This window comes from Oncorhynchus gorbuscha, unplaced genomic scaffold, assembly GCF_021184085.1.
Source record: "Oncorhynchus gorbuscha isolate QuinsamMale2020 ecotype Even-year unplaced genomic scaffold, OgorEven_v1.0 Un_scaffold_1530, whole genome shotgun sequence".
Taxonomy (NCBI): Eukaryota; Metazoa; Chordata; class Actinopteri; order Salmoniformes; family Salmonidae; genus Oncorhynchus; species Oncorhynchus gorbuscha.
In genome coordinates, this window is record NW_025746281.1 from 45,001 (window position 1) to 56,907 (window position 11,907).

At 45.1% G+C, this 11,907-nt stretch overlaps 1 protein-coding gene across 1 annotated transcript in view; it reads right to left on the bottom strand.

Moving 5' to 3' along the window:
• LOC124023183 (neuronal acetylcholine receptor subunit beta-2-like) overlaps positions 1-8,713 on the bottom strand; it is a 36,109-nt gene extending 27,396 nt beyond the window's left edge. Inside the window, exon 1 of the mRNA XM_046337709.1 lies at positions 8,583-8,713. Coding sequence (XP_046193665.1) covers positions 8,583-8,634 — 52 coding nt within the window. The 5' untranslated portion in view covers positions 8,635-8,713. The remainder of the gene's footprint in view (positions 1-8,582) is intronic.
• Between the last annotated feature and the right edge of the window lie 3,194 nt (positions 8,714-11,907).

Genomic DNA, 11,907 nt, shown 5'->3' on the forward strand with positions numbered 1-11,907 from the left:
CGCTGTACTCAGATGATTGCATGGTATGTTTTTTCAAAAATGTTTTTAAAAAATTTGACACAGCAGTTGCAATAAGGAGAAGTATATCTATAATTCTGTGCATAATACTTGCATCTCAACATTACTGACCATAAAGCACCAATGTAAAGTGAGATTTTTGGACATAAATATGAACTTTATCGAACAAAACATACATGTATTGTGTAACATGAAGTCCTATGAGTGCCATCTGATGAAGATCATAAAAGGTTAGTGATTAATTTTATCTATATTTCTGCTTTTTGTGACTACTCTCTTTGGCTGGAAAATGGCTGTATGTTGTTTTTGTGACTAGGCTCTGACCTAACATAATCATATGGGGTGATTTCGCTGTAAATAATTTTGAAATCGGACACGATGGGTAGAATAACAAGAAGTTAAGCTTTAATTGGGTGTATTGCGTGTGAATGTTTGAAAGTTAAATATTTCCCAAAAATATTTTTGAATTTGGCGCTCTGGCTATTCAACGGATGTTGTCGAGGGGCGGAGCACCTAGCCCTAACAAGTTTTGAAGGTACCACTGTCTTCATGACTCTTTATTCGGTGTCCCAACTGATGTTAATGCTTTAACTGAACAAACATTGTTTGTGTGTGTGTGTGTGTGTGTGTGTGTGTGTGTGTGTGTGTGTGTGTGTGTGTGTGTGTGTGTGTGTGTGTGTGTGTGTGTGTGTGTGTGTGTGTGTGTGTGTGTGTGTGTGTGTGTGTGTGTGTGGCTCACCAGACAAAGCGTTAGCGGTGGAGGAGAGGTAGAACATATCCTGAAGTAAATTATTAAGAGAGAGGCCATCTGGAATGGCTTCCTTTAAGAGCTAGTCTCTCCAGCCTGAACAAACACACACACACACTTGCACCCACAGCTACACACTCACAACCACAATTACACATTATCACTCTCTTTCTCAAACAAACAGAAAGGCCTCCTTTATCAGTGTGAGTGTCTCAGTTCTCTTTTATCAGTGTGATTGTCTCAGGTCTCCTTTATCAGTGTGATTGTCTCCTTTATCAGTGTGATTGTCTCCTTTATCAGTGTGATTGTCTCCTTTATCAGTGTGATTGTCTCCTTTATCAGTGTGATTGTCTCAGGTCCTTTATCAGTGTGATTGTCTCCTTTATCAGTGTGATTGTCTCCTTTATCAGTGTCATTGTCTCCTTTATCAGTGTGATTGTCTCAGGTTTCTTTTATCAGTGTGATTGTCTCCTTTATCAGTGTGAGTGTCTCAGGTTTCTTTTATCAGTGTGAGTGTCTCAGGTTTCTTTTATCAGTGTGATTGTCTCCTTTATCAGTGTGATTGTCTCAGGTCCTTTATCAGTGTGATTGACTCCTTTATCAGTGTGATTATCTCCTTTAGCAGTGTGATTGTCTCAGGTCCTTTATCCGTGTGATTGTCTCCTTTATCAGTGTGAGTGTCTCAGGTTTCTTTTATCAGTGTGAGTGTCTCAGGTTTCTTTTATCAGTGTGATTATCTCCTTTAGCAGTGTGATTGTCTCCTTTATCAGTGTGATTGTCTCAGGTCTCCTTTATCAGTGTGATATTCTCCTTTATCAGTGTGATTGTCTCAGGTCCTTTATCAGTGTGATTGTCTCCTTTATCAGTGTGATTGTCTCAGGTCTCCTTTATCAGTGTGATTGTCTCCTTTATCAGTGTGATATTCTCCTTTATCAGTGTGATTGTCTCAGGTCTCCTTTATCAGTGTGATTGTCTCCTTTATCAGTGTGATTGTCTCCTTTATCAGTGTGATTGTCTCCTTTATCAGTGTGATTGTCTCCTTTATCAGTGTGATTGTCTTTATCAGGTCTCCTTTATCAGTGTGATTGTCTCCTTTATCAGTGTGATTGTCTCCTTTATCAGTGTGATTGTCTCCTTTATCAGTGTGATTGTCTCCTTTATCAGTGTGATTGTCTCCTTTATCAGTGTGATTGTCTCAGGTCTCCTTTATCAGTGTGATTGTCTCCTTTATCAGTGTGATTGTCTCCTTTATCAGTGTGATTGTCTCCTTTATCAGTATGATTGTCTCAGGTCTCCTTCATCAGTGGGATTGTCTCAGGTCTCCTTCATCAGTGTGATTGTCTCAGGTCTCCTTTATCAGTGTGATTGTCTCCTTCATCAGTGTGATTGTCTCAGGTCTCCTTTATCAGTGTGATTGTCTCCTTTATCAGTGTGATTGTCTCCTTCATCAGTGTGATTGTCTCAGGTCTCCTTTATCAGTGTGATTGTCTCAGGTCTCCTTTATCAGTGTGATTGTCTCCTTTATCAGTGTGATTGTCTCAGGTCTCCTTTATCAGTGTGATTGTCTCCTTTATCAGTGTGAGTGTCTCAGGTCTCCTTTATCAGTGTGATTGTCTCCTTTATCAGTGTGATTGTCTCAGGTCTCCTCCATCAGTGTGATTGTCTCAGGTCTCCTTTATCAGTGTGATTGTCTCAGGTCTCCTTCATCAGTGTGATTGTCTCAGGTCTCCTTCATCAGTGTGATTGTCTCAGGTCTCCTCCATCAGTGTGATTGTCTCAGGTCTCTTTTAGCAGAGAGGGAATGGGGAGAGGGCAGAGGGAAGAGAGGGGGAGAAGAGAAGGAGAAGAGAGGAGAGGAGAGAGAGAGAGAGAGGAGAGAAGAGAGGAGAAGAGAGGAGAGAGGGAGAAGAGAGGAGATGGGGAGAGGGCAGAGGGAAGAGAGGGGGAGAAGAGAGGGAGAAGAGAGGAGAGGAGAGAGAAGAGAGGAGAAGAGAGGAGAGAGGGAGAAGAGAGGAGAAGAGAGAGAGAGGAGAGAAGAGAGGAGATGGGGAGAGGGCAGAGGGAAGAGAGGGGGAGAAGAGAGGGAGAAGAGAGGAGAGGGGGAGAAGAGAAGGAGAAGAGAGGAGAGGGGGAGAAGAGAGGAGAGGGGGAGAAGAGAAGGAGAAGAGAGGAGAGAAGAGAGGAGAGGAGAGAAGAGAGGAGAAGAGAGGAGAGAGGGAGAAGAGAGGAGAGGGGGAGAAGAGAAGGAGAAGAGAGGAGAGAAGAGAGGAGAGGAGAGAAGAGAGGAGAAGAGAGGAGAGGGGGAGAAGAGAGGAGAGGGGGAGAAGAGAAGGAGAAGAGAGGAGAGAAGAGAGGAGAGAAGAGAGGAGAAGAGAGGAGAGAGGGAGAAGAGAGGAGAGGGGGAGAAGAGAAGGAGAAGAGAGGAGAGGAGAGAAGAGAGGAGAGGAGAGAGGAGAGGAGAGAAGAGAGGAGAGGGGGAGAAGAGAAGGAGAAGAGAGGAGAGGAGAGGAGAGAAGAGAGGAGAGGAGAGAAGAGAGGAGAGGAGATGGGGAGAGGGCAGAGGGAAGAGAGGGGGAGAAGAGAAGGAGAAGAGAGGAGAGGAGAGAGAAGAGAGGAGAAGAGAGAGGGAGAGAGGAGAAGAGAGGAGAGAGGGAGAAGAGAGGAGATGGGGAGAGGGCAGAGGGAAGAGAGGGGGAGAAGAGAGGGAGAAGAGAGGAGAGGAGAGAGAAGAGAGTAGAAGAGAGGAGAGAGGGAGAAGAGAGGAGATGGGGAGAGGGCAGAGGGAAGAGAGGGGGAGAAGAGAGGGAGAAGAGAGGAGAGGAGAGAGGAGAAGAGAGGAGAGAGGGAGAAGAGAGGAGATGGGGAGAGGGCAGAGGGAAGAGAGGGGGAGAAGAGAGGGAGAAGAGAGGAGTGGAGAGAGAAGAGAGGAGAAGAGAGGAGAGAAGGAGAAGAGAGGAGAGGAGAGAGAAGAGAGGAGAAGAGAGGAGAGAAGGAGAAGAGAGGAGAGGAGAGAGAAGAGAGGAGAAGAGAGGAGAAGAGAGGAGAGAGAAGAGAGGAGAAGAGAGGGAGAGAGGGAGAAGAGAGGAGATGGGGAGAGGGCAGAGGGAAGAGAGGGGGAGAAGAGAGGGAGAAGAGAGGAGAGGAGAGAGAAGAGAGGAGAAGAGAGGAGAGAAGGAGAAGAGAGGGAGAAGAGAGGAGAGGAGAGAGAAGAGAGGAGAAGAGAGGAGAGAAGGAGAAGAGAGGAGAGGAGAGAAGAGAGGAGAAGAGAGGAGATGGGGAGAGGGCAGAGGGAAGAGAGGGGAGAAGAGAGGGAGAAGAGAGGAGAGGAGAGAGAAGAGAGTAGAAGAGAGGAGAGAGGGAGAAGAGAGGAGATGGGGAGAGGGCAGAGGGAAGAGAGGGGGAGAAGAGAGGGAGAAGAGAGGAGAGGAGAGAGGAGAAGAGAGGAGAGAGGGAGAAGAGAGGAGATGGGGAGAGGGCAGAGGGAAGAGAGGGGGAGAAGAGAGGGAGAAGAGAGGAGAGGAGAGAGAAGAGAGGAGAAGAGAGGAGAGAAGGAGAAGAGAGGAGAGAGAAGAGAGGAGAAGAGAGGAGAGAAGGAGAAGAGAGGAGAGGAGAGAGAAGAGAGGGAGAAGAGAGGAGAGGAGAGAGAAGAGAGGAGAAGAGAGGAGAGAGGGAGAAGAGAGGAGATGGGGAGAGGGCAGAGGGAAGAGAGGGGGAGAAGAGAGGGAGAAGAGAGGAGAGGAGAGAGAAGAGAGGAGAAGAGAGGAGAGAAGGAGAAGAGAGGGAGAAGAGAGGAGAGGAGAGAGAAGAGAGGAGAAGAGAGGAGAGAAGGAGAAGAGAGGAGAGGAGAGAAGAGAGGAGAAGAGAGGAGATGGGGAGAGGGCAGAGGGAAGAGAGGGGGAAAAGAGAGGGAGAAGAGAGGAGAGGAGAGAAGAGAGGAGAAGAGAGGAGAGAGGGAGAAGAGAGGAGATGGGGAAAGGCGAGGAGACACCACACCCATAGAGCATACTCATCACCTCTGGGTTACACTTTATCTGAACCTGGAGCCTTCATAAAGGCTACATAACACTGTCATAACCCTCCATGACACTGTCATAACCCTCCATAACACAGTCATAACCCTCCATAACACAGTCATAAGTGTTTTTTGTTTCAGCCCAGCACTAACACACCTGATTCAATGACTCAATCTAACCATCAAGCCCTGGAATAGTGGAATCAGGGGGTATTAGTGCTGGGATGGAACAAATATGTGCAATCCAAAGGGAACTCCTGGACTGGAGCTGAGGAATGCTGGCCTTCATTAATGTTAACGGTAAGGGCAAATAAAAAGCAGACTGAGGCGCCCGTGAGAAAGAACTGTCACACACACACACACGCACACGCACACGCACACACACACACACACCGATTGGGATGGAACTGTTGGCAGAGTGACACAACTCTCTTGTTACCGCCTGATGAGAACGGCATCCTGGGTAAATCACTAATGCTCAGCTGTCATTGGTCTGCACAGTCTGTTTGTGTGTGTGTGTTTCTGTGTGTGTGTGTGTGTGTGTGCACCTGTATTTGTATGTGTGTGTGCTTTTGTGTGTGTTTTTCTCTCTCTGTGTGTGTGTGTGTGTGTGTGTGTGTGTGTGTGTGTGTGTGTGTGTGTGTGTGTGTGTGTGTGTGTGTGTGTGTGTGTGTGTGTGTGTGTGTGTGTGTGTGTGTGTGTGTGTGTGTGTGTGTGTGTGTGTGTGTGTGCGCACACACACACTCCTGCAGACTGCAGGAGACTGGCCTTTTCCTCTGTGGGTTCATGTGCTTCTGTACCTGGATCACTGGATTACACCTCCACCCCAAGCTGTGAGGTCCTAGTGTACATCTAGCTAGCAGGACAGACTGAGGCTGGGGCCGTGGTAGACATCATCACGACTCTACAGAGAATCAATCTGTCTCTCTGTGTCCTGAAACTCAATTGAACTTCAACGTATACCTTCACGTTTCAATACAAACTGACATTATTAAGTGAAGAAGGTATGTGTTGGAGTAAGCAGAGAGGAAGGGGCGAAGTGAGAGAGAGTTACTCCACCCAAGTTCTGGGTGAGATAAGCCCTTTTTGTATGGAGGACTATGAGGGACTGTCGAATTACATGAGACTTATTTGATTTAATAGAAATGTCCTCATGTTTAGGCTGTTACTGTACTGATAAATGTGAATGCACGTGCATTCCAGCAAAATGTAGAAAAACGACTTAGGTGTGCCTGTTGTTCACACGCGTATCTGATCTCTCATTGGCTAAAATGGTGCCACCTAATCTCACCTGCCTTCAATCACGGAGGACAAGTATTTCCATTGTTAGAGCTGTCACTAGGCTATCTTGTCAACATAAAATATAATCTTTGGAGTAAAGCAGCCGGTCGCAAATTGCTCCTTGACCCTTACGCTTGGCCATAACCCCTCAATGGGTGTTGGCATGTCTGTAGGTTCTGGGTAGTTATCAGATAGATGTTAGCATGTCTGTAGGTTCTGGGTAGTTATCAGATAGATGTTAGCATGTCTGTAGGTTCTGGGTAGCTATCAGATAGATGTTAGCATGTCTGTAGGTTCTGGGTAGTTATCAGATAGATGTTAGCATGTCTGTAGGTTCTGGGTAGTTATCAGATAGATGTTAGCATGTCTGTAGGTTCTGGGTAGTTATCAGATAGATGTTAGCATGTCTGTAGGTTCTGGGTAGGTATAAACAGTGTACTGGTAAAGTTTCCACCATATTGCTTTCATCATCCAGAAGTGAAAACCATGAAGGGGAGGGGTAAGACGTGAAGTGGGATGGGCTGAGTGTGTATGTGGGGTCCAAGCACCCCATTGAAAGTGTTTGACTCCACAAGCTGAAGGCCTTGGTTTCCGTTCATGTCTAACTCCTTCCTCCTTCACTGGCTGAACATCCCTTCAGGTATCTGCAGTCTGGCTGAGCATCCCTTCAGGTATCTACAGTCTGGCTGAACATCCCTTCAGGTATCTGCAGTCTGGCTGAGCATCCCTTCAGGTATCTACAGTCTGGCTGAACATCCCTTCAGGTATCTACAGTCTGGCTGAACATCCCTTCAGGTATCTGCAGTCTGGCTGAACATCCCTTCAGGTATCTGCAGTCTGGCTGAACATCCCTTCAGGTATCTACAGTCTGGCTGAACATCCCTTCAGGTATCTGCAGTCTGGCTGAACATCCCTTCAGGTATCTGCAGTCTGGCTGAGCATCCCTTCAGGTATCTGCAGTCTGGCTGAACATCCCTTCAGGTATCTGCAGTCTGGCTGAACATCCCTTCAGGTATCTGCAGTCTGGCTGAACGCTGTGCCTGTTCTGTCATAATGGGACTATTTACTCCTGCAGTGTTTCTATAAAGGCCTAGTGAAGTCAAACATGAGATTATGTTGTGTTTTATATACACTGAGGGTACAACACATTATTAACATCTGCTCTTTCCATGACAGACTGACCAGGTGAAAACTATGATCCCTTATTGATGACACTTCAATCAGTGTAGATGAAGGGGAGGAGACGGGTTAAAGAAGGATTTTTAGTGCTTCAGACATGAGACATGGATTGTGTATGTGTGCCATTCAGAGGGTGAATGGGCAAGACAAAATATTTAAGTGCCTTTTGAACAGGGTATGGTTGTAGATGCCAGGCTCACTGGTTTGTGTCAAGAACTGCAATGCTGCTGGGTTTTTCACACTCAACAGTTTCCACTGTGTATCAAGAATGGTCCACCACCCAAAGGTCATCTTATTCTCCAACTTGACACAACTGTGGGAAGCATCGGAGTCACCATGGGCCAGCATCCCTGTGGGAACGCGAGGAACGCTTTCGACACCTTGTAGAGTCCATGCCCCAACATATTGGCCTGTTTTGTGGGGTGGAGTTTTGGCCTGCCTGGTGACATCACCCCCCCCCCCCCTCCATGTTTGGTTTTGCCCTAGTACTAACACACCTGATTCAAATAATCAAAGGCTTGATGATGAGTTGATGTGTTTTATCAGGTGTGTTAGTGTCATGGTAAAACCCCTCTGGCTCCCGAGGACCAGGTCTGAGAAATACTACTAGTGTACCAGTTGTGTGTAGGTACATTACAGTACCTTAGACTTCTCCTGACATAGTTGTATTGACTCAGTGTCATTAATGTTTTGTACTAAATCGTTATAGCTTGTTAACAAAGCCTCAATGGACAGACGTTGAACACTAAAGTCAATCCAAGGGCCCAACTTTGACTGAACAGCATTAGGCATGAAAGTTTTCCTTTACAAATGTCTAGCGAGATTCAACAGAACACAATATAGACACATGAGAGAGTTGAATCCGTGTGCGCTGTCCATGGTGCTGACAGTTTGCTGAGATTAGTCAACAAGGAGAGAGAGGAGAGGTAATGCAGTCTGTAATCATGGCAAACTTTCAAACAACGGACAACGGCAACTCCCCTGCAAGTTTTCAAGACCTAAAAAGCGAGGACAGGGCGAAACAACATACTTACATCAGCGGTTATACGAAAATATTAATCGACTTTTGGAAGCTGTCTTCGTTGCTATATATATATATACACTTTATAATGTATATAATATGGTTCCTTACTGGAGTAATAGCCTATCCAAATACATTTCGAAAAGCGTTTTATTTCAGTCTGTAGTTTAGAGCCTAGAAGTATTTCACAAACGACTTCATGACATTTTGCCTAATTTAAAAACAATGTTGGCAACCCGAGCGGCGTTCATTTTGAGTTGAGTCTTCTGCGTGCAAAACATGACATTTACAAACACAAACGGTTTACCATTAAGGCTACTTACTTGAGAGAGATAAGAGAAGAAGAGAGAGCGATAAAGTCACGGTCACCGCCATATCTCCTCCGTGCCCTTCTTCCCTTCACCGGAATCCGACGCTCTAAACTTGGATGGGGGTGTTCCGGAGTGGGGTTATTATCTCCGGGAGAGAGTGTCAAAAGTTGACGGAAAAGGACTGTCAACGCGTTCATACACCATCGAAGTCGTCAGAAATTAACCGCGCCGTGGTCGTTGTAGAGCACGAACCGATCCGTTTAGTTGTCTGCGTCTCCGGTAATTCTCACAAACACGTGCACTCAGTCCTGATCTGATCTTTGCCCCTTCACTTTCAAGCGTTGTGTCACAATAACAATGCGAATGCGTACAGATTAGTGTGCTAACATGTCGGTGGACGTAATGGATCACATTGAAATTCCTCTGTTATTGAAACAAAATCACGTCGTAACCTCGTCGTCCGTCGGAGTGGCCCGCGCCTTTCCTCAGACTTGCGGTTTCAGCCAAACGCCACAAACTCGCCGCGTTGACATTTGAGCTAAATTCGATCCGTGTCCCTATTCTACCATGCTACGCATGTCTACAGAAGCGATAAATATGTTTTTGCAACTGTTTAGGCTACATTTCACTGAATATTCCCTACGCCACGTTTATAAGCATAAATGACGAACCTCTCTTTTTCAGTTGTAACTGTTTTTTTTACACACCAAATGTATCATAAATGACAGGCATATCAATATATCCCGTAGGTCTGTGTCTAAGAGAATTATTCTCGTTAAAACTCGGGCTGGCTCCGTGGACGACTCGGGGTTAGAACGCTCTGAGCTTCGAACTGAAATGGAACGCGTCACGTGACCCGGTCGAAGCCTGAGGGAGGACGGATGCCTGCGCTACTCTGTTACAAAACTCAACTCAACAGAGAACCATATTTCCAAATTGCGCCTGGAATTATTCCCCGATATTCGACTTGCATTGACAGATAGACTGACCCCTCACACGCAGGGGATAGCCTGCCAGATGTAGGCTAATACATGGATCAATTAAAATATATCTTAAATAAATAAACCTAGTCTACCTTATTTTTCATATTTTCAGCAGAATTGTTTAACAATTGCTGCAGGACTGTATCCACGTAAACTGTGAGGATTGTATTGTATTGAAGAAAGTGTTTTGGACCACTAACTGCACGTGGGCTGCCCGCTAGCTCCCCAGTGTGCCTGGAGAGCGCGTGATGGTGTATTTTATCAGTGCCTCGAGGCAGTTGGAGGCTCCTGCTGCTCTCCGTGTGATGCCGAACTTATTCTCCTGGATGAAATGGGTCTGACAGTCACGACTTCATGATAAGAGGAAGGAAAGTACTGAAACACACACGTCACAAAAACACGTTCTCACACACGCACACGCACACACACACACACACACACACACACACACACACACACACACACACACACACACACACACACACACACACACACACACACACACACACACACACACACACACACACACACACACCTGCTACCCTTAGTTCCCAGTAGACTTTGGAAAGCCTTCGCAGTACGAGGGCACTTAGGCTGTATTATCCACTTTCACTGCTCATCCTCATTCAATTTAAATGTGGTGGTAAAGACTAGGCTACTACACTGGGTCCTGGGCTGTGTCCCAAATCATTCCATATTCCCCATATAGTCCTATATATATTCCCGATATAGTTTTGACCCTCTTCCCTATTTAGTTCACTTCTTTTTAACCAGGGCCCTGGTCAAAAGTAGTGGACTACATACTGTAGGGAATGGGGAATCATTTGGGATGCAGCCCTGGACCTTGTGTAGTAGCCTATCAAGACTGGATACACATTGATTTTCCAGGTTTGTCTTTAGCCCACATTTACGTTGAATGATGATGTGCAGCAAAAGTGGTGTGTGTGTGTGTGGGGGGGGGGGGATTTTTACAGGCCCGGTGATGATGTCGGTGATAAGGACAGGAGCTGTCGGATGGTCAGAGCAGGAGTCCACAGCGACAGTGGCACCTGGAACACGCACCAAAGACAGAGGAAGAGGGAAGGGGAGAGAAAGACACAGAGGAGACTATTTAACTTTTTAACATTCAGCGTGTCCTTCATGAATAAAGCATGGATGGACTCCAACTATAGAGTCTTAAAAGCCTGGATTTTCCTGCCTCTGACATGACAGGTTCTTTTCTAAGACACTCTGCAGTTGCTTAATACATGTTTTATAGCCATTGATTGATTCTTTAAAGAATACAGTTTATAGATGCCCTGTGAGCTTAGTTCAACCGTCTTAACCCATCAGAACCCAAAATAGAAGCTTGTTTCACTCCAACGTTTGTAAACAAAGTCAATGTAAACAACCACTATAAAGACTCAAAACATTAATTAATTAGATTTCATGGATGGTCAGTCCTTGATTTCATAATCCCGTCTATACATTTCAGAGTGTTAAAGATGCTCTATGTAGAAATCCGTCTGCCATTTCCTGGTTGCTGAAATTCTGATAGTTTGCCTTATCTCAGGGTATGTGACAAAACAAACTAATATGGCGTGGGACCTGAGAGAGACAAGAGAATCATTGTACCATCTAAACCACTGGGAAATATATTTTCCATAACCAAAAATGTTGTATTTTCAGCTGTTTGTACAAAACTGAAAGTAAAAGATGCAAAAACAAAACTTAAAAAGTAGGACGCATAGAAATAGAGCACATAGAACAGATCTACAGCTTCTTAGACTTGCTTTCAATGAAAATGACAGATCTATAACTCACATTTCTATGTGCATTTCGTTGGGTCGTCCAAAAAAGTGACATATTGCAGCTTTAACATTTCTCTTTCAAATCCCAGATTGCACCTTCACAGAGAACAGACATTTCTCTTTCAAATCCCAGATTGCACCTTCACAGAGAACAGACATTTCTCTTTCAAATCCCAGATTGCACCTTCACAGAGAACAGACATTTCTCTTTCAAATCCCAGATTGCACCTTCACAGAGAACAGACATTTCTCTTTCAAATCCCAGATTGCACCTTCACAGAGAACAGACATTTCTTCTCAGCCACTTTCCTTTGATAGTGTCACTGGAAGGACAATACTCAAATGGCACACTTTTTAAGTGCACTACTTTTCTATGGGCTCTGGTCAAAAGGAGTGCACTTAATTTAAACAGTCAGTAAAACATCCAATATTCTAAATACATTTAAACAGTCAGTAAAACATCCAATATTCTAAATACATTTAAACAGTCAGTAAAACATCCAATATTCTAAATACATTTAAACAGTCAGTAACACATCCAATATTCTAAATACATTTAAACAG